Genomic DNA, 23840 nt, shown 5'->3' on the forward strand with positions numbered 1-23840 from the left:
TATATGTATATATAATAATCAAAAAATTGAAAATGTAACTTAGGTTGCCAGTTAAGCAACTCTACAAAATATTTGCAATAATCACAATTTTACTTAAAATATATTTTTTCCATTTTTAATATAGTACAAGTTTAATTAAATTATAATTTTTATGTGAGAAATAAGAAAATACATCATACGTCTATTTACCTTAAATTTATTAATTGCGTTATATATAGTACAGTAAAATAAATTAAAAAAATCCCCAACTAATTAATTATTTAGAGGTATTAATAAATAATTTATCTCATTAAAAGAAACCAAATTCTTCTTACTAGAAGTACTCTAGAATGAGGTGCATGTCCCTTTAATTTATAACCATTAATTTGACATAGAATAATGTTTCAAATCCGAAACCACTTGATATTAGTAGGAAAAAAATGCCTAAATGCATTAATTTTGGCTGGCGGTAAAATCTATAAAATTTTCCTTTTTAACTTATGTGTAACATAAGTGGATGGCAGTAAGAAAAAAGTTTGGCTTTGATACTATAATAATGTGAATCAATCTATCTAAGTCTTTAAATTAAGAATTATATATATATAGCATTGTGATTGTATCACCAGTGCATGTCTAGTATTCAAGCGGTGGAAGAAGTTTGATGGTATGAATTCCTAGTTGAAAATGAATCCAATAACTTAGTTTATGATTTGAATGACCACAACTATGCTTAAAGTTTAGGGTTTACGTGGCTTAATTTGTTCCCCTATAGAAAAAGACACCTAACTGTCTACAAATAATAAAGAGTAAAAGTGGGGAACTCAACCCCACCAATTATTGTTCTAAAATGATTCTCTTGCAGTTGCAGCCACCGAAAATGAAATAGTGGTAATAATTGTCATCAAAAGATAGTGTAAAAGTAAAATAATACTAAATGGTATGAAAATAGTGTTTTTTTGGGGGGTGAGTGTTCTAAATAAGTGCTGATTTGTGAGCCAATCTTCTTAATTGGAGTTGGGCTGCTGGAATTTAGCTCGCGTGAGTTAAGTGGGCAAGAAAGATATTAAATGGGTATAAAAGCTAATAATTGTACTACATTTCTAGCAAAAGAATGAGAGGAATTAAAGTTCAAAATTGATACATCCTCCCAAAAATTTTCACCCAAAAATCTTTTGAATGTTCAAAATTTTAAAATAATAAAATTAAAAAAAATATTTTATTTAAAATATTTTAAAGATGTAAATAATTGAATGATTCGAAGGATGATTCGAAAGTTTCATTCGAAACGTATAGCATTACTTATTAATGTTATGTTTGAATGGAAGTTAACAACGTATTTTTGAAAATTTTAATATACATCTCGAATTTTAAAGTTTAATAATATAAAGAAAGAAGAATTTAGCATTTTAGAAGTAAAAATTATTTAAGTTATCATATTCACAATATAAATTAAATTAAAATAATATTTGATCAGCAAAAATTACTTCTTACAAGTTCACATTAATTTTTAATTATCAACTTTAAATTTTAAGACATTATGTGAAGTATGTCTATAAAAAAAATCATAAACTAAGTTATTGGATTGAATTTAGAAAATTTGAGCTCAATATTAAATAAACTCACTCAAATTTAATTTCTAGTTTAATGCGAGAAAACTCTAATCATACTATAGTCATTTAGTTTGTTTTTAGCAGTATAAAATTTTTCTAACCAAAATTAATCTCTTAATATAAATATTAAATGAATTTAATTCAGTTGATTGAGTAGACTATACGAGTGTTCTTAATATCAAATTTAAATCATATAAATAAAAAAAATCTCCTAATAAATATTGCTAATATACTTATAGTTTATGATAAAATATATTATGTTAATACTAATAATATAGTCTTTTATTTAGTGGTAAGAAGTTAGATAATAAATATAATATTTTAAAATTTAATTTTATTGTCGTTATTTTACATATTAAAAAAATATAGTATGATGTATTAATAGAAGATATTAATTTTATGAACTAAATAAAAAAAATTATGTGTATATAAACTCATGTCCATTTTCTTGTTTGAATGATGTGGTTCTATCCCTTTGTTTTGTTTTTAGATACCATCCAAAATATCTCTTTATTAATGAAGATAATTATTTATATATAAACTTATGTTCATCTTCTTATTTGAATGATGTGGTACTTAATTTTCATCTCAACAATATTATTAGCATAACTATACTAATATTTTATTCTCGTTAGATAAAATTTACATGAATGGAGATAAATTTAGTACGTGGTTCTTAAGTATTGTGCAGAAAAAAAAAAAACAGTGGCCACTACTCACGTACCCTACATCTTCATTAATTCTTTTGTTTGAATCCGGTTTGGATTTTCTCCCACCAGTCCAGCTTTTTTATTTTATTTTTATTTTTTAACCAACTTTTTTTTTCTTACTTTTTTTTTGAGAGAAAATGGATATCTATTCCATTTTCTTACTGAGAACACAGGCAAGGCAACTAATCTAAGAACTTATGAGAAGTGATAACTTCTTTCGGATAGAAAATAACCCAAGCCTGTTTATTGAGTCAATTTTGTTTTTCAAATACGTATAATTTTTGGACAATTAGGTTAAAGTAATTCTCCGTTTAAAGAGAAAACGAAAAATACCGTGCCGCAGAAGCAGAAGAAGAAAAAAAAATGACTTCTGATTTCAAGGCTTTCCTTGATACTGTAGTATAAAGAAATCAAGTGAGGCATATTATAAAAAAAATGGCTACTGATTTCAAGGCTTTCCTTGAGTTTCTGTGCACCAATTAATGATGAGCCTATGATGAATGTGAGTGATGCTCTGCGGTATTAATAATTTCTTACAAACACATACTCGTTCCTTTTTTTACCCCTTTAGGTTGGTTAAACTCCCTGTATATGACATCAATTTACTTAAAACATTGTTCAATCTCACTGAAGGCAATGGTCTCTAAGTATCTGAAAGTTTTACCTTTCTCAAGCATCCTTCATTCTTCAATCCTCCTTTGAAGCATTCCTTTAGTAGTTCACATGAATTATAATTAGAAGCTTATTATATACCAAACAGAACAGTTGTAAAAACATGCTCCCCTACACTCAATTTCCAACTCACACTGTCTTCTCGGTTGAACTTCATTTGGATTCCACTAGTTTGGAATGAGAGCCACCAAATGAGATTCTATATTAAGTGAAACCTATATAAATTTCACCTAGTAGGAAACAAAATGTCAAATAAAGAGTGTAAGACAGTGTATTATTAGCATTTGTTATACCAATATAACTACTTACAGAATTAAGAATTAATCTCCCCCTACCACAGGAGAATCTATTTATCCTCTCGGAACTTGAAGAGTAGATACTAGATACCAAGAAGTTAACATACTAACATGGCTACTTTAGTTTAAGTATATTTCCTTTATATGTTCACATCAATCCTGTTTTTCTAGTTCGCAACCTACCCTCTTAACCATACTAGCAGACATGTCCTTTTTAATATGTAATTTTATGATGCGCCAATTAAAGGGATTGGTTGGGAGATAAGTAGTCACATTTATTGTCATGTTTTAAGTATAACTTGTCAGATTTGTTAGTTACAACGTAATATTTAATTACTCAGAAACTTGTCCAAAGAAATTATGAATGCTGTGATTTATTTTAAATAATATGAACCTTCAATTAATATGTTGTTTCAAACTCTTGGTTTCAGAGATTTTACAAGCATTTTTTTTTTGCATACTTAAGGCAGGAAATAGTGGTACAACTTGTATAATATTTCGTGCATTGCATATCTAAACTTCATTTGTGCTTCTTTTCTTTCACAGGTCCCCTTGGAATCTTGTTGAGAACTTTAGAATCAAATGTGTTGAACAATCTCTTCACGTCTTGGTTTCCTTTGCTTGCTAGATAATTCACCTCATGTTCATACCGTTCATACATGATCGGAAGGGTCACCAAGCAGAGGAACACTGGAAGAAAGACATAGCAGATTAACATATTGATAAGGTTCAATTAGGAAGTTTTATAACTACATGATATTAATAAAATGAAATTGGAATCTCACTGATATATAGGAGATTCAAAGTGGTAAAATAATTCCCAATAGCTGACATGATCCAGAGACCCGAGACTGTCTGAAAATTCAATAACATGATGTGAACTTACAACAAACTAATTAATAAAATGGAATGTCAAGAGATGTGAGAGTAACTTAGAATGGTTTTTCAATACCACAAAGAAGAGTGTGAGGTCTTTCCCAGTTGAAATGTCATAAAATTTCCTCAAGAACGAGTTCAGCTTTTTATAAAAGTATCTAAAGGTGGGTTCTGGGATTTCAAAATCATAGATTTGAGGTAGGCTCCTGCAAAGAAAATGATTAATTTTTCTCCACAAATTATAAAGAAAGTTTTTGAATTAAGAACTGCATAAATTATTGTATATATACAAGTGTAAGGTTACATTACCATGTGATCAGTCCAGCTGCATTATACCATACGAATAAGACGAGCATAATGGCCATGATGATGTAACAAAGTAGAGTAACAAAATGGCATTCGACCACTTCAAAGAGAAACCAGATGATGGAGAACCCAGCTACAATTGCTGCTGCTGATATCTTGTCTTTCCATAGCAATATATCAGCAACTGCAAAATCAAATCAATCATTTCACAAAAAAAATAACTTTAGAAATAAAAAGGTTGATCTACATTTTGGTGTTTGGAATATAAAAGATAAAAAACCGTTTAGTGCATATATTCGCTCTAGAGCAAACCCTCAAAACAATACTTTCGATAAAAGTTAGGAGACTTTCTATCCAATCATTTAAGGTTTTAACTAATGATTCTAACTTCACATCTATCCTAATAATAGGCTTTGTAGAGTTTTCATTTTTTTTTTGACAAAAAATTATATATAATGATGAAAGTTTCTTTTTATTTACTTATTTTGGGGTGAAAATTGAGATGAATTGGATAACATGAATCCTATTCTGAGTGTTTTTTATGAACTAGTGGGAGAAATATTTGAGCATGTGATGTTAAAAATTAGGATTTGTTAATATCAACTATTGGTTGAAAAGTAAGTCAAAGTACAATAGATATGTGTTTTTTTTCCCAACAAAATTTATACTTTAAATACATAAAATCAATCCTAAAGAGTAGCGATGTTGAATTTTTCCTTAAGAAAATTGAGATCCGGTGTTTAACATAACAAATAGAATTTGGAAATCGTAAAGTGATAATAAGAAAGAGGCGGAGTTAGTGTAAACTATCTTACGCTTTCCTCCACCAAGGGCTGCATGAAGTGGTCTTTGACGGTCAAACAAACCTGGTCTCTGTGCATGTTCACGGGAACGGATTACAACTATTGGCATGGTTAATTACCAATTGAATGATTGAAAATTGTCTTTTTTATTTGTTTGTTGATTCTCCTAAACCAAGTTCAATTCTTCGCACTGTTGTGATTCATGCGTCGTGGGGGGTGCCAACATATATGCAATGTTGGAAAGGAAATTATGGTTCTAAGCTTTGTAACCAAGAAATTTAATCAACTCATTCCATGGAGGAAAGGTATGGCTTTGGCATGGTTTTCAAGTTTTATTTCCTCGTGACCACACATGATTAAGATACATTGTTAGCGTCTCACGTTTACCCCTCATCCATGTCTAATGCTGTTATTTATTTATTTATTATTATTTATTTAACTAACTAGATCGAGGTCTACCTTTCGTGGGAATCTTGTCTAAACCTGAGAAACATGGAGACTTGTGATGTTTGCGCTCGAAGCAAATATAGTTCACATATATGACATGCACAAGACAAAATTTACGATTTCCAAGTTTTTTTTTTTCTCTTTTCAATACAACTTTATTTACCATTCTGCAATTTATATCGATAATAAACCTAGATGTCTTTTTCAATGAAAACAACTTTCTTATTTTTTAGTAAAAAATGTTTCCAAAAACATATAAATAATGTAATAAAGTTATTAAAAAAATTATATGAATTTATTATAAGTTAATTTTCATGTCGGACCATGTATTAGTTTAAACTGTTATTAACTTCTTTTTTTGTTTCATCTATAACTAATTTTCACCTAACAACCTAATTGACTACTTTCAATAGGATTATTAATTTGTGTGCTATAGTAGCCCATTGTCATACATTCTATAATGCTTTTTTAATTAAATTTTCAAATTATATTTACACTTCTTAGTTCTTATTGAAAAATACATTTTTTTCCCTTTTTTCAATAAAAATTCTTAAATACTTTTCTTAATTTATTATTATTTTTCCTTTTAAATAATGTCTCTTCTGTATATTTTATAAACGAACCTTTTTTTTTCTTTCTGAAAATCTATCTCATAAATGTGATTTATATTATTTTTATATAAAATATATTTTTGTAATATGTGCCAAGGAGAGTACGTGTACTTATTATTCAAGGAAGCGTGTATATCAAAGATACAAACATACATGCATACACATACATATATATAAGGAGGGTTATATTTACTTCAGAAGTAAGTCTAGATAAATTTATTTCGTTCAATAACTTATATTTTACATCAAATTCCAATGATTTAATCATTGAAATTAAAGTTCTTAATGCATAAATCAAGTTTGTAAATTTTAAAAAAATTTAAAAATTATTTGATACTTCTTTTCATTAATTCAAATGGATGGATAATCATAAAATCATTTTATACATTGATTTGAATTAATGAAACAAAGTATTAAATAGTTTTAAAATTTTTTAAAATTTTCATATTTGATTTATGCATTAAGAACTTTAAATTCAATTGTTGGATAGTTAAAATTTGATGTAAAACATGAATTTTTGAACGGAGTAAGTCTAAATAGACTTATTTTTAAAATAAACAGATTCCTTATATATATACATATATATACACTTTATTTTAAGACCTATGAATTCAACCCACGTCTTATGGCAATGTTACATGTAGAATGAAAATAGAGACCTTGTCCATGCAAGTTTTACTTTGATAATTCTGCATATTAAGTTGCATTGTGAAACATTTTTATTTTTAAGTTTAGAATTTAAGATTTAAAATTTAATTACTAACAAACAGAAATCAAATGAATAATACTTGCTAGAAGAATCAACAAGCAATCGAAAAAATAATAAAGAAAGGGAAGAATATATATATATATATATATATATATATATTTATTTATTTATTTATTTATTTATTTGTCTCCTTGAAAGATGTAATTCAAAGAATAAAATACAATAAAAATTATTAATTAAAAGATAATAATAAATTTTAACTTTGTAATAAAATCAAATACATATATATAATAAAATTTAAAATTAATTATAATGTCTATATTTAATTTTTTAATTAACAATTAATTATTATTACACTTTATTCTTTAAAGTGAAGTTTCATCACTTTAGAATAGTCAATTTTTCTTCTTCTTTATATATATATATATATATATATATATATATATTTATTGTTTACATCTATAATAAATTTAGAATTATTTTTTAAGAAAAGAAGATATATATATGTTACGTAGAAGAACTTATGAAATTTTTATTCATGACGTTTGTATATAAAATTAAAGTGTAACACAAATGTCCATTATTGATCACATCTTAATCTTAAAATAATTTGATAATTAACATCTTTAAATTATCAACAATAAAAATAATATTTTAATCTTTATTTAAACAATATGTTAAAAATCATATCATTCATTTTAAAATGAGTATTTAGACATATTTTCAACACTTTTTTGGCTTAATACTATGGACACTTAATTTGAATTCCAAATTTCAAAGTTGTTTTTTCTTCTTTTTTATTTTGCTTATAATTTTCAAAATCACCTTCTAGGAGTAAGATTATCTCTACGTTTGACTTGAATTTATTTTTTATTGCATTTATTCTTTTTTGTTAGTTGAACCTTCTTTTAATTTAACGGGCTACATGGTAACAACATTATCTCTTTGATAAACGTCGGAAATTGATTCTTCATTCTCTTCTCTAATATTAAGCTTCTTCAAAACACGTATATTATTTTTACGCCCTTCTTTTGATCACAATACTTTTTTGTGCTCTTTATTTATTGTCTGCTCTTCTCTCATCAAATTTAAAATGGATCTCTTAATTTTTAATTGAACTTTGATCGCTTTTATATTTTTTATTCTACCTCATAAATTTTAAGTTCAAACAACACTTTATGTTCTTTCTCCGACAACTAAACAACACTGAAAAAACTTAACACAAATTAACGAAAATATTAAAATCTATTGATTTTGTTTTATTATTAGTTTCATAACATTTACATCTGAAATATTTTCATTGAAATATTTGTATAATTATATATAGTATACTATTAAACAACCTAAAAAAAAAAAAAATTGGCCCATTTCACTTACCATCCTAAACTAAAGAAAGTATAGTGTAAAGGGAAAGGAAAATTGTCCGTAAAGGCATGGAGTTTTGATTTTTTACTTTTGTTTTTTCTTTGTCCTTGGACAAAACAGTAAACATAATGATAAAGAAAACTCAAATGTTGACCTTGACCATCCATCACATCGCCGAAAGTCATTCGGCCTTCAGCGTGACATACTACAGAATGTCTCTTCAAAAAGTAATGCAACATTACAAATTATTCCCTGCAAACACTGTATATCCATTGACGCGGTTGAGTTTTAAAAATTCAATGAAAATGTTTATCAACAACCAAATTATTCGAGAAAGTTGGTTATAAAAACATTATGTTTAAAATAATTTTGGAGTAACTTGATTGATTCTTCATTTTTACGTAAATTTATCTTCTTAATTTCTGTTAACAACAAAAAAATAAACAAATTTTATCAAAATAAAAAATAAAAAATGGCTATTTGATACGTTATGAGACGTTATATCATGTCATTCGCTTTCTGTGGTACTAAGCGCCACCTAATTTCTTAATTTATTTCACGTTCATTAATTTATCTTAATAAATTTTATATTTCATTAAAATCAATATTATATTTATAGTCCTCGACAGTCAAAATTATGATGAATATATATTTATTTTTTTATGAGTATGAATTACAAAAAAAAAATAAAACTAAGTAAAAAAACAAAAATTACAATATCAAATGTAATATTCTTATAATATCATATACTAATAGAGAAGTTAGTTGAGATATATACTAGCTTCAATTTGGAAAGGAACTTCATGACTAGCAGTAGCACCATTAATTTTATTTTTTTAAAAAAATTAAGACACGGTCTGTATATAAAAGAATATGGTGGCTTCTTTTTCTCTCCTTTTTTTTTCTTCAATTATTTATGTTTCTATAAAATAGGCTCTCGCGAACTTGTGGGGTTGGTAAAACATCATTAGCATGTCTTTGATTAACGAGCAGTTTTAACCTAAATCCTCTAGTCAAAATGTAAACACTCTCCCTAGTTACCCGTCAAAAAATGAATGTTAATGTAATTCATTGTCTGATATTTAGCCATGCGATTCATTAATTGTGCGATAATTATTTGATTGAGTTTCGACAGAGTTTCGTATTTCTAACATGACCATTGATATTATAAAAGTCGTATAATAATTTGTTTATTTTTTGTACATTTAATAATTATACAAAAAAATTGCAAATGGTTAGGGAGACACGTTTCTTTGTAATGATGGTGGCAAGGGTTATATATAAGCCCCCTAGCAATAGCATGACCTTGGTCCAATGAGTAATCTGTTAGCAATGAATAGACAATAAAGCAAAGGGGGTCCTCCGCAAATTCATGATAATACCTAAATACGGGTCTCCAACTTTAGCACGTAACACGAGTCATCATCCTTGTCCTAAGGTCAGGTTTTGGATGTTGCATTGGATCATGTCCCATGCCGCACTATAAATAGTGAAGAGAGCCACACCCTTATGCATCCCTCTGTCTTAGTGTCTCTTTGAAAATGAAGATCTCATATGCAACATTTTGCATTATGCTTAGTTTAGTCCTACTATATGAGACAAAGGGTTCAGTGGCAGCAGTGACGTGTAACGCGTTGCAGCTGAGTGCATGTGCCAACGCCATGACATCCTCAAGTCCTCCTTCAGCGGTTTGTTGTAGCAAACTGAAGGAACAAAGGCCTTGCCTTTGCCAGTATTTGAAAAACCCCAACCTCAAGAAGCTTGTTAACTCTCCCAATGCTAGGAAGGTTGCTACCACTTGTGGTTCCCCATTCCCCACTTGCTAGCCTTAAACTATTACCTTCATATATATATGAGTATCTTATGTATGTGTTTTTCTATGTAATCTACTCTGTTTTGTTTCAAGTGGGACAGGTCCTCTGCTTGTCTCTCTGTTTGGTGTGGTCGTGCTACAACATTGTGTCCCTTGTCAGTTGTTGGAGAATTTCATCTAGTACCACTTTGCATCTACTAATGAATGTAGTTTGCTGATTATGAGCACGCAGCTTTTATTTGCCCATCGTACAAATAATTTCTCATCACTTGTCACCACTCTTTCTGTGAGGTTAAATTATAATTATATCTCTTTACGTTACTAGATATGAGACAATCATTTCATTTCCTGCTCAACTAACAAGTACTAAAGCAAAGCTGTTCCTTCTTCAATATGTTAATTGCATGGAACTGATTCTGTCAACTCAACTTTTCAGTTTTCACGCTTGAATGAAAATTGTCGGCACAGATTTTGAATGTGACTATGTGAGCTTTAAATTTAATATAAAAAAAATTATAAGTCGCATAATTTTAAAAAAAAAAGTTTACTAGTGTTTTTGTCTTCGAATTAGTGACCACTAAATTAGGAAAAATGAATAAGTAATCAAGAATCAGTGATTTCACTTTTCTCTTATTTGCGATCTTTTGAATTAGTGACCACTAAATTGAGAAAAATGAATAAGTAATCAATAATCAGTGATTTCACTTTTCTCCTATTTGCGGTCTTTGGTGTTTGAGAGTAAATTTAAATAAACAAAGATTAGAATAAATTTAGATCAATTACATTGCATTAAATTTAGATAAATATTATCCTCATCTTTTTTCCCCCTCCACCACCGCATTGCATTTTGTACCTCTTAATTATACGAGATAAAAGTTCAAATAATAATTATGATTATAATATAACAATAAGTTCCACAAATATAATTTTTAAATAAAACTTAAGATTTCTCTTTGCTAAAACAACTGATTTAAATTTATCTTCTTTATCTTTGTAGACTTTTTTGTTTGAAGGGAAAAGAAAAAGAATATAATGAGAGTGAATGGGCATATTTTTTATTTTTATTTTATGCCTTTTTTATAAGATAAAAGAAATTATATTGTTAGTGTAGAACTAAACAATGAACCATGGGTATGCTCGCGTTTTTAAAATAAAATCATATTTTTTTGTTATAAGTAGATTAAATAGAAAAAAGTCTTAATATTCTTAAATTTTAAAAACAAATAACTTTAAAAAAAAATACCAAGCTATGGAAGTTTTCATGTTAATTGTTTTAAAATTCTTATAAAGAAAACTTCTATGGTTTAATCTTTTCTTTTTATTTGTTTTTAAATTCTAAAATGAAAAGACAACCAAAAAACACCATAGAAGTTTTCTTCTCCTTCAAAGCTTATCCAAAGTTATCCTAAAATGTCCATGGAATAGTTTTCCTACAAAACCCAACAGAGCAATCAATCCGTCTGTATCTACCCATATCTATGCCCAGATATCAAGCCGAAGACATTGTGTGTCGCCTTCTCTCACCTCCCTTCTTTCACTCTCAACCATCAGAAAACATATTGGATTTAAATATACCAACATATCATAATCATTATAATAATACAATACCAAAATATCTAGATATTTAAAAAATTTGCTCCGACATATCAGATTTCAACCCATCTATTAGCTATTTGATGCAAGCCAATTAACACTAAATTCAAAATATCAAGATAGCGCAACCTTACTCTTATAACAATTTTTTCCAACAATTTCTTCATATTCATTTTCTCTCTCTATCACTTATCCCACATCAAGATATTACAAATAAAAAATATATATATACATAAATATCACTACCACACAACAGGAAAATGAGAACCTAGTTATTCGGCCCTTCTTGTTTCAAATCTCCGGTAAAAGGCTTTGTAAGAAATCTATAGTTAGTAAGGACATCTCCAGTGGCAGCTCTTATGAGATTCTCAAGTTTAAAAACCAGTTCTTACTCTTGATCACCATCGGAGGAAGCTAACATGATTTTCAACTGTAAGCTGATTCTTATATAAACAACTGGTTCTTATGATTAAAATAAGATTTTATGAGATAATAAGTGAGACCCATCTTAAGTTCTTAGACAATAACATAATTCAATTTAATGTGATATAACAGGAGCACTAAAAATAAGGACCTTTACTTCAAGAAAATCATTGGAGATGCTATATAGCTATGCAAGTGAGACACTAAAGAAGCAAGTAGCTGTAGGAGGCCAAAAGTTCAATAATCAGCTAGTTTCAAAACTTTCAAACTAGAGATGGGAATAATATTAAACCACCACCATACTACTTATCTATATATTTGAAGCATTCTCCTGTTACAGCATAAACACTATATCTTGACCCATTAATATACGAACAAGGTTTTGAAAACATTGCCCCTCCCTGAGCATGAACATCCATTATCCAAGAGCAAAAGAAGGACCACCAAAATTGAGTAAAATTGTCGAATCCGTTCAAAGCAAGAAATCATGATCAGGCCTTATTATCAGAGTCAGCACCTTGGTGGTGGTGGTGGTGGTGCTGCGTGGCCAATCCAAGGCCTTCGTTGTGGTGCTTCTCCCAGAAACCAGTGTCAGCCTTGGAGTGTGCCCAATAGTACAAAATGGAGGCCAACATAGACAACAATGTTAAGGCAGCTCCAGCAGCAAACACACCTTTGCGTAGGGTAGCACAAGACAAATCCTTCGCCCCGAAGTACCCTCTGTACTTTGTGTGGTATGCATTCCTCGCCGACCCTGCTAACAAGCACGCCTCTGCCCCCAAAAAACTAACCCTGATTCCGCAGTAGTAATAACAAATAACAAATTAATCAAAACATTTTTAAATATCATCCAATTTTTTCAATTCACCACTATGCAGCTGAAGTGAAACTCCATTTAGCTCAAAATTGTGTTTAATTTTTGGTTACTAAAACAATCAGTAGATGAATTGATAGGGATTTAACGAATTAAAGGTGAAATTAGTATTGTGCGTGGTTAATTGAGTGTTACGTACCATGAGAGGATGAAGGAGACGACGGCGCAGGTGGCGGAGCCACCGGAGACGAGGCCTTTGCCGCAGCAAAGGCATCGGGTGACGGCGTTAAGAACGGCGTGGCTGAGGAGCAGGAGGGCGAGGGCGGCGAGGCCGTAGACGGTGGAGGCGTCGGTGGTGTAAACGCAGAAAGTTCGGTCGTCGTACTCGTCAGGGACCACCTTGGCCTGAAAACGGAAAAGGAATCAGATTTGGGAAACGAAAGCGAGAGGAGAGGGGTAGGGTTACCTGGCTACGACGTCGTTCGGCACCGACGGCGAAGACGAAGGCTATGAGATGCAGAGCGATGATGAGGACTAAAATGGTTACTGAAACTGCCATGATTCTCTTTCTCTCTCTCTCTCTCACTCTCTCACTTCACTGCTTTTATTTTTGGTTTTGTTTTCATTTTTCATGTCTTTAGACTTTAGCATCTTCACACTCACTTTAGCTCCTCCTTTTAGTCAACCTAATTCTTCCTTTTCCTTTTATTCTTACTTCTTAACTTCAAACTCCTCTTTTCTGAACACATTTTTTTTCCAATTTTTTTTTTTTTTTTTTTTTTTTTATCGATCATCATCAAACTAACATTTTATAATTTGAGAATTTCTACGGTACCCTCCGTAAAAGAAGGATACCGGTACTGTCGATGATGTGTGATCCAAATCACTTATAATTTTATAATTATTTACAATTTAATATCCACGTCAATTATAATGAAATTCACGTTTTTTAATATTTTTTCAGAGTGTTTGCTTCGTGTTTCTTCCTCTTTTTTTTTTTTTCGAAATGTTTGTTTCGTGTTTCTTTCTCTCAGCGGTAATGGTCCCCAATAGGGTTATCACAGGGCTTGGGAGGGGAACCAGTGAGGAGCAAGATGTGGGGTTTACCTCTCACGAAATTAGGGTATTCGGGGTTTTGGAGGAGCCAAGCCTTGCGTTCTTCGTCCCAATTGCGGATCTTGGGGCCCAGGCTGTAGGTCACGTTAGGGTTCAAGGGGGCTTGCTCGTCGGGGTCGTTGGGGTCGGCGTCGGAGCGGATCTCGGCCAGGATGCGGTTGGTCTCCTCCACGAGATTCTGGTTGATGGCGTCGGCGTCGGAGGAGCCGAGGTTGACGCCGATGGTGCCGCGGAGGACGAGGATGTCGTCAGAGACAAAGGTAACCTTGGAGGAGTCATGGTCGACGGTGGAGAGGAGGGAATAGTGGAGGGCGGAGGAGGAGGGGAGGGAGGAGTGGTAAATGGCTGTGGCGAGGGAGTTCAAGAAGTAGGGAGAGGGGTTGAGGCGGAGGGGAGGGGAGGGGAGTGGGAGACGGAGGGGCAAGGGAGAGGTGGGAGACGGAGGGAGGGGAGAGGAGATCGTATAATTATAAAAATATTAATAAAACCTTAAAAATAAATAATGTAAAAATTTAAATATAAAATAATTTTTATTTAAAAGGTTGACATGACATTTGACATGATATTTAGATGATGTGTACATATACACATTAGCTACAGTACCAAAATCCCTCATTTATCAGGAGTACAGTAGCAACTCCCTTATAATTTTATATAAAATATATGAACAATGGTTCATTTTTATAACTTTTGTCTAATTACTTTAAAATGATTGAGAAAAATAAGATAATATTTTCATAATTATTAATAAAAAAATGTTATGTGAACCAAATTCATCCATATATTTTTATTATTTATTTGTTAGTAAGAATTGAACTCTTTTAAATAAGCATATATAAAATATTAGTATTATTATAGTTAGAGTAGAACTAGGTTTAGATAGAGGTGTGCAAAAAATTCAAATTGATCCGAAACGATCCATAATCGATTCGATCCATATTGAATATTTGATTTATTTTGAAAAAAAATCCGAACGAACCACTTTATAAAATCGGTTCAGTTATCCGATCCATTTTTACAAAGTGGATCGGTTCGATTCGGTTTGGTTTTCTAAAAATACCGATCCATATATGAGTAAAAATGTGGATAACTGCACCGCACCGAACCGATCTAATTTTAAAAAAATCGATCCATATTTTAAAAATACCAAATCGATCCACTTTATAAAAAATGAATCAATTAACCTATCCATTTATATAAAACGGTTCGGGTTAGTTTGGATCGATTTTTTTAAAAAACTAACCTATGAACACTCTTAGGTTTAGATATTTAAGTAAGGTTTAGCATGAAATAAAAAAATATACCTTACTAAAAGTTATTAAACAATTTTTTTTTATAATTATTAATAAAATCAATGAATATTTTTGTATTTACAGTGTATCCTAACCAGAGTAAAATGAAAAATAAATACTAATGGGATTGAAAAGATGGTAACTTTTGTCTGCTTAGACTACTGGGGCGTTGGAGTTGAGTTTGGAATTAGTATTTGTGGATTTTGATACTCTGCAGTTACGAGTAAAACTGCATGAATCAAGGCCGTTCATATTTTTTTTTATTACATCATGAATTAGAATTTAAAATTAATCATGAAATTCAATGGTGAGATTTACAACTATACCTTATGCAATTTCTCTTGCAACTGTAGATGATCAGGATCCTGTATTTGTGGACACTAGTGTTAAAAGTTTGTTTTGGCCAGAGTCATTGTTTAAAGAGAGAAAAATGAGATAATATAATTTGGACAAAATTTTCTTTTAGTTCTTAAAATGATTGGCGTTATTCTTTAATTGAAGTTATACTTTTATTTTAATAATATGCACTTATATTTAATACAGATATTATTAATATATATTTACATATATTAATAAGATAAAATTTCAGTTGTACACAGCAATCAAAGTTATTGTAGTAAATTCTGGTCCATAGCGTAAAAAAATGATGGGTTTTGGATGCAGTGTGTGAAAGTGTTGAGTTTGAGCAAATCAAAACGACAAAAGATGTGATGATTTAGGTGAGTGATTGAGTGTAGGTGCGACCCAAACCAAACGGTGGTGGTCGTGGGACCCACCTAGATAATTCATTATTCAAGCGATTTTGGTGTGGGGCCAATTACTTACTGCAATCGATAACTGCGAGTCAAAACAAAAATAGCTGGAACACGGTTGTCTGGTCGGAGCGCCGCTATCCTTCACTGTCGCTCGATTCAAGGTTGCCCTGTTTTTGCTAACATTTTCAATAACAGACATCTATTGTTTTTGTAATATTTATTGTAATCTTTTCGAATTTTTTACATAAATAATATTTTTTTTTAAATTACAAAAATAATATATGTGCAACTTTATTTACCCAATTAGAACCAATCACTGTTCATGCTCAGAATTCGGTTCCCGGAGAACCGAATTCAGAGTTATTTTAAGTTTTTTTTTTCGGGGTTTGTGGCCCATTTTGGGCAAATGCTGGAAGTGGAACGGGCCGTTCCGGAAGCAGAACGGCCCGTTCTGCTTAAACACATAGAGTGTTTTTTTTTTAAATTAGAACGGGTCATTCCAATTTAAAAAAAAAAACACTCTATGTGTTTAAGCAGAACGGGCCGTTCTGCTTCTGGAACGGCCCGTTCCACTTCCGAGACTTGCACAGACTGGGCCACAAACGCAAAAAAAAGTAATAATTTAAAAACAATTTAGAATTTAGTTCCCCGGGAACCGAATTGTGATCACAAAAAAAAAAATTGGAGCTCAGAATTCGGTTCTTGGGGAACCGAACTGAGCATGAACAATGATTGATTCTAGTTGGGTAAATAAAGTTGCACGGATGTTATTTTGGTAAAAAAAAATTTAAAAAAAATTATTTACGTAAAAAAATTCAATCTTTTCTTCGTACAGTTACAGTGTAATACTTTTTTTAAATAATTAACAAATTAATACAATATTTAAAAATATTATAATGTGTTATAGAGTAAAAAATATTATGATTTTTTAAATAATTAAAAGTAATTAGTATTGGAGTAGGAAAAAAATGCATATACTACTGTAAAAATGTATATACAATTTCATAAAACTTCAAAAAATATCTATATAATTTACTTTGATATGTTAAGTTTGCGGATAAGTAATTTAAAAGGTAACATTAATTAAGAAATTAATAAAAAAATTTGTATATATTATTAATATAAAAATTTATATAATGTTTTTTTGTATATAAAAATGGTATAATGGGAATGATACTCTCAATATTATAGAACAAGAAATTAATAACATGTTGGATATTTTAGATCAAACACTATTGTCTAGTTAGTGAATAGTCAAACGTTAGTAATATTAAGTTTAACTTAGGATGTTATTACTGAATTGATGGTCAATAGAAAAATTTCACTTCTACATCAAGAAATCTTAAGTAAGTGTGTCTATTGTAACAACCAGACAAGTCTTTACATTTTACATATAATAATTTTAGCAATGAAAAACATAAATCTAGCTAAACTAAAATTATTATGCAAATAATTCTTAAATATACATACAACAATATATATATATATATATATATATATATATATATATATATATATATATGTATGTATGTATGTATGTGTGTAGAGGAATAACAACTAAAATCATAAATATAAGCCCCTTAGTTGGTTCTCCTCAAATGTTGTACACACAGATAGACATCTATCTAACTATAAACATAAATCCTAAGTTATTGACCAATAAACTACTATACACAAATGTCTTAGGACAAATCCAAACAAAACACTATCATCTCCAAGATGACCCTCAAAACTCAACTCATCCTCCCACCTTATTTTGCCTTGTTCCCATAGAATATGATCAACATAGTTCAACAACAAGGAAATGCTAGAGTAAGCTTGTAATCAAAAGAAACAACATAGTATAGAAGCAATAAACTAACTATACGAACAAATCAATCAACACCACACAATATTAGCCCAAGGCCTAGTTTAACTACACAAAAGAACACATCATCAACTCAACTTGTATCACCAATAAACAACTTACTATCATGTCAACTTAGCAACTATTCAACACATCAACACAATATAGAAACAACACAACAATTTACAACTAAACACAACTTAGCAACACAACTATACAATGCGTTGTCACACATTTCAACTAAAAAAATCTCTTACAACGAGATGAATAGTCTAAGTGACTTAACTCTACTAAACCAACTTAACCTCATGATCTTTTTAGTCTTACTACATCAACAACAAATTTAAATATCAATCAACAACACAACGTGATTTTTTAAATTTTGTCACTTAGATTAGAAAAGTCCAATATTCCTATTAAGAATAAAACAATTTATGTGTGAGTCTATCACGACCTTAACATGTATAACTAAACCTATATATATGGAATTAGCTCATCAACTGCCTTCCAAATATTGTGCATATTTCTAGTAGTTAATTAGAAATTTTAGCCCTCAACCTTGTATCTTACTCGATTGGTCACTTCTAAATTAGTATGGCTTGATCTAGCCCTCATACAATATTAAATAAAGACCTATAGGATATTCATCGCACCACTTTAAGAGACAACTATACTCAATAAAGGTTTTTTAATAATTGGATTCTTAAAGCACCACAACACATATCTTCACTACGGGATATTCATCTTTCAAAATAACATCTTTCCTCTAGTTCTAAGTCAACAACACAACACAAATGCATGCATTAACCGTTCACAACATGTAACACTATACCTAGGTGAGTTGGGTGAGTTTTGAGAGTCTTGGAACAGAGGTTCAGTTGATCTTAGGTAGAATGATATATATAATGTTTCTCCTAAGATTTAAGCCTCATAAGCTCAACTTTTCAAAGACCTCAGAGAGAGTAGAGTGAGAAGTTCTGGAATTTTGAATGTTCTACCTTGATTCTTCTAAGTTCCCCCTAAAGGTAAAAAGCTCCTTATCTCAATGGTATTGGATGCGAGGTATGTTGCATCGAGTGCAAGATGCTTGAATGATATGTTGATGTTTTGGTGAACTTATATGATGAACATGAGTAGATTGTTTTATTGTATTGCATGTTTTATGGTGTATGATGATTGTTCTATATATGTTGATTGGATATGAAATATATAGGTGATTGTATGGTGTTGGATGATGGTGAGCATATGTATGTATATAATAATATTTTCAAATTTAAAAATGGTTTAACTATTTTAAATAAAATTTTATAAAAATGTTTATTATATAAAATTTACTATCAAAATTTTTATAATAAATTTATAAATATACATTTAATAATATTAAAAACATCGTATCATTTATCTATAACAAATAAATATATAGGTATAAATATAACTAACATTATATATTAAGTCTCATAAGATATATATATATATATATATATATATATATATATATATATATATATATATATATATATAAGATAGTTATCAATATTTGATCACAATAAATATTAACTTTATTTGATAATCAAAATTTAATTATAATCGTTAAATAATATATTAAATATTTTGTCATTTTATATAAAGGAAGCTTGTTTATCTTTTTCTTTCAATCTTATTTTAAAAGAAACATTGACTCATATGGACCATACTTTATTTTAGAAGTGTAAACGGGTACAAATAATTTGCGAATGTGAATTGACTCAAATTGATCTAGTAAGTTTAGATTGAACTTTTTAGTATTCAAGTTAGACCTAATCAAATTGATCTAGTAAATTAGATTGAACTTTTTATTACACAAGTTGGGTAATGTGTTTTATGTTTTTAGTATTTTGGATGATCATTTGGTAAGGACAATACTCTTTATCATTCTTAATTAGCAACAGATCTTGTGTTTTTTGGTTGATAACATTATAATAATATAACATATTTATTTTAAATTATTAATGTTAATTGTTTGAGCCGATAACATTATAACAAATCAACAAACTTATTTTAGAATTTAATTAGTATCATTATACTTTATTAATTAGTAATATTACATTCAAAACAAGATATAAAATACATCTATTATGAAATATTTAAACTTTTACAAAAATAAATAAATTTAATCATGTTTAACTCAATTCACCTAATTCAATCCAATCACTTCGAATTGGATGGATTGAATTATATATATATGAGGAGGGTTCAAACGACACCGGTGTAACTTTAACTAAGTGTTACACCGCTCAATAACTTTATATTAAATGTGAATTTTGAAAATCCAACCGTTAGATTGAAAGTTCATATCTCTTAGATCATATATATCAAATTTTATATTAATCTAAGATGATTTGATACTTCATTCTCATAAAACAAAATTGACGTAATATATACATTTTAAAATATACTAAAATATGAACACTTTGATTACCTTCAAGTTGTTGTTCAATTTTAACAAAATTTGACATATATGATCTAAAATATGAACTTTCAATCTAACGGTTGGATTTTCAAAATTCACATTTAATATAAAGTTATTGAGCGGTGTAACACTTGGTAAAAGTTATACCAGTGTCGTTTGAACCCTCCTCTATATATATATATATATATATATATAACTTAATTTAATTTGTTAAATTTTGATTGAATCGAATAATAGATTCATCTAAATCCAATCTAATCTGACGTGCTTACACTTTCAAAGCTCATCATCATTTTCTTATATTGATTTTTATCATGTTCGATGGAAAATAACATAAATATATTTATACTAATATAAAGAGAAGATATCATTTTTCTTAACCACCTTGATCTTTACATTTTATTGATTATTATCTTTTTTTATTTTAAATTTTTTTAAAAAATAATATTTCTTTATTAAATTTAAAATTTTGAAATTAATAAACTAATCATAACACTAATTAAGCCAACATATTTTTATTTTATCTTTAATATAAATTATCTCTATCCACTAATGTCTATAAAGAATGAAATGTATGGATAACTAATTCTTTAGCAACAAAATTTATTTATAATTATTTTCACAGATTAGGTAAAATCTTTTTCAATTAGGTATAACCGAATTAGTTTTATTGAGTAGGTAAAATCTTTTTCAATTAGTTATAACAGAATTATTTTTTTATAGATAACATACAGTAAATAAAATTTTAATTTTAAATAAAATGACGGTATTTTTATTTTAAATTTAAAAAATAATTAAAGACGGTTGTGTGGCTATATAATAAGCCATTCGTGGTGGTTATATAAGCATGTTTTTGTTGTCTTTCTGTTTGTCGTTCTCAGAACTGAATCAGCATAATTGATAGGTAAATTTTGTTTTTGTATTTATTCCTTTCACGCTAAAAAAATTTCCTGAGAAAGTCATGGAAGTCAATTTATTTTTTGTTTTTACAAGAACATAAAGAAAGCAAAAGCAAGAGAAAGAAAAAAGGAAGACAACTGCACCAATTACGTGCGCAGTGATTGCGTTTCTAAACTATTATTTAGAAACAAAGGCAGCAAATCATCCGGTGGCGCATCAACCCAAACCAACTACGAGTCTATGGATGACCAGTGGTGAAAAAAACTGTCTAAATAATTGATTGTTTTTGTTCTTTAAAATGGGTTCTATAACTGATATTCTTTTTCCCATTGACGTTGGAATACCGTGATTTAAATATGCACTTAGGGAAGGATTGTGACCGTGATTTCATGGACTCAATTCAAGTGGTGATTACGGTGGCTGATATTACAATGTAGAAATCGGTCCAAGATTGAAAGATGTTGGATTCTTGATTATCTTTACATGCTCGTCGGAGGTAGGATGATTTTGATTTGATTAATTATTTTTGCCGTAGTGCGCTGGTTTTGCTTTAAAACAAAGTTCAAGAAAAAATAAGATAGTGTATTAAATTAAATAAGTTTCCTTAAATGAATAAATTTCATAAATTTGAGATTGTTGCGTTAGGATGTTAGCATTAAACCATAAGCTTGTTTGTCATATGTTACTATGTAAAAGTAAAACAACAACTAAGCCTTTTCCCACTGTATATGACGCCATAAATTTCTGTCCTGTAGTATGTTAGTTACTACATGTATCAATGCATCATAAGTATGGAATGGAGACATCAACGTGCATCCTAAAATACACTTATTGAATACCATTAATGTTATTTTATAACTTTTCCTTATGCTATGTTATTTTAAAATCTCTCCTCATGCAACGAATAGGATGTATACTCATGTCTATATTCCAAATTTGGATTCACAAGCTTCTTTAGTTTACAATCATGAGTTTATTGCTTATGTCTTGATATGTTGTGCATTATTTTATTGCTTTCAGTGATTTTAGCAAATTTATTTGACCAGACACATTTTTCAGAAGTTTGTAAAATGTGTTTGTCTTGTTTAAAATTATATTTCGTTTTAGATTAGTTAGGATTCTTTATTATTCTACTACAAAGATATGTGTTCTTTTAACATGGGAACATGTTTCTATTTAATAATGATAATTCTAGTGAGATGCTGCACAGGATAACTATAGTCTATTTTCTACTTTGCATTAGTTGCTTTATTGAGACATGTTTCCTCAAGTTCACAAAGAGTGTAGGCCTCCTACTTTGCCTTCATATCCTGTTGAGATGGATAGCGTCCATAAAATGCCTTTACTTGTTGTTTGTCATGCTTCATACAAGTTCAAAAGGATCTGTGTGGAGTCCTAATGGTGGATATGAACACAATTAGCTCTCTTTTGCAAGCTGCTGACAACTGGTTATGACCACTTCAAGTCAGCCACCCAGATTTCTTGTTTTTCAGCCGTCGATAATGACAAGGTGACAGTAATATATTTATACTTTCTCCGTTTAATAAACCTTACTATTTTCCACTCCCTCTTTTGCTTCATTTCTTAGATCTCATAGTGATGAAGTTGGAGTTAGTCACCTATTAATATTTGACAAAGGAAAAAAGGAAAAATGAAAAAAAAAAAAAAAAGATTTCAAACACTGTCCTTAGTAATTCTCTACGTTGTTTCCTTTCGTAATAAGTGAAAGAATCAGAAATGTGATGGTAATAAAGCAATGATGCTTTGGACAAGCGACATTGTTGAGGCTACTTATAGCGTGTTTGATTCCGTGTTCTCAACACGAATTTTTACGTTGAGATAGAAGGAAATAGTTCTAACTTCCACGTTTTTAATAATAAATGACGTGATTTTTATCATTCGGACGCGTTTCCAAACACCCACTTAATAATATGTTCATGATGTACATATTAACAAGTAGCTTCTCAAATGATGTACATATTAACAAGTAGCTTCTCAAGTGCTGATTGATATATACTCAATCACGGTGAAACTTGGATAAAAAAATTTGAGAGGATCAAATTAATTTTTTATATATAAAAATTAAATTTTTTATTAATTAAAAATAATATAATTTTTCATTTTTTATTTATTTTTTTTTAATTTTATTATAATTAATAATATAATAATATATAAATATAATATTAAAATATATATAAATAAAGAAAAGTTTGGGAGAATCCAGTCTCCTCTTGTCATAATTAAGATCTCTCTTATACTCAATGAATCTTTTCTTTTTCTTTTTCTTTCAAGTTTCAACTAAAAAACTAACTTATCACAATTATTACTTTGAAAGCAAAACATGAACTAATAATTATTATTTTTTTTTAACTAAACATCAATTTGAACAAGATGAACTAAATGCTTATGAGTTTTTTTTTCTTCAAAATTTTCGTCTTTTAACTATACATTAATC

The 23840-nt window shown here is 29.4% G+C and overlaps 3 protein-coding genes across 3 annotated transcripts; 1 reads left to right on the top strand and 2 right to left on the bottom strand.

Annotated features, from left to right (window-relative positions):
• Positions 1 to 3612: 3612 nt before the first annotated feature.
• LOC109795532 (Reticulon family protein) lies at positions 3613 to 5737 on the bottom strand. The gene is made up of 5 exons (XM_020355065.3): positions 5265 to 5737; positions 4453 to 4633; positions 4220 to 4349; positions 4053 to 4122; positions 3613 to 3957 (listed from the first exon to the last, which is right to left on the bottom strand). Exons 1-5 carry the CDS (start codon positions 5359 to 5361, stop codon positions 3788 to 3790), a joined length of 648 nt encoding a protein of 215 aa, XP_020210654.1. The 5' UTR covers positions 5362 to 5737; the 3' UTR covers positions 3613 to 3787.
• Positions 5738 to 9717: 3980 nt separating this feature from the next.
• Positions 9718 to 10518, top strand: LOC109795298 (non-specific lipid-transfer protein 2). Its single transcript, XM_020354753.3, has one exon. The coding sequence runs from the start codon at positions 9926 to 9928 to the stop codon at positions 10208 to 10210; it is 285 nt and encodes a 94-aa protein (XP_020210342.1). The 5' UTR covers positions 9718 to 9925; the 3' UTR covers positions 10211 to 10518.
• A 1828-nt stretch (positions 10519 to 12346) lies between these two features.
• Positions 12347 to 13708, bottom strand: LOC109789879 (aerobic coproporphyrinogen-III oxidase (DUF1218)). Its single transcript, XM_020348923.3, has 3 exons — positions 13494 to 13708; positions 13227 to 13432; positions 12347 to 13005 (listed from the first exon to the last, which is right to left on the bottom strand). Exons 1-3 carry the CDS (start codon positions 13584 to 13586, stop codon positions 12705 to 12707), a joined length of 600 nt encoding a protein of 199 aa, XP_020204512.1. The 5' UTR covers positions 13587 to 13708; the 3' UTR covers positions 12347 to 12704.
• Positions 13709 to 23840: the final 10132 nt, after the last annotated feature.

The sequence above is a fragment of the Cajanus cajan genome, chromosome 7 (assembly GCF_000230855.2).
Source record: "Cajanus cajan strain Asha chromosome 7, NIPB_CcT2T_4, whole genome shotgun sequence".
NCBI classification, from domain to species: Eukaryota; Viridiplantae; Streptophyta; class Magnoliopsida; order Fabales; family Fabaceae; genus Cajanus; species Cajanus cajan.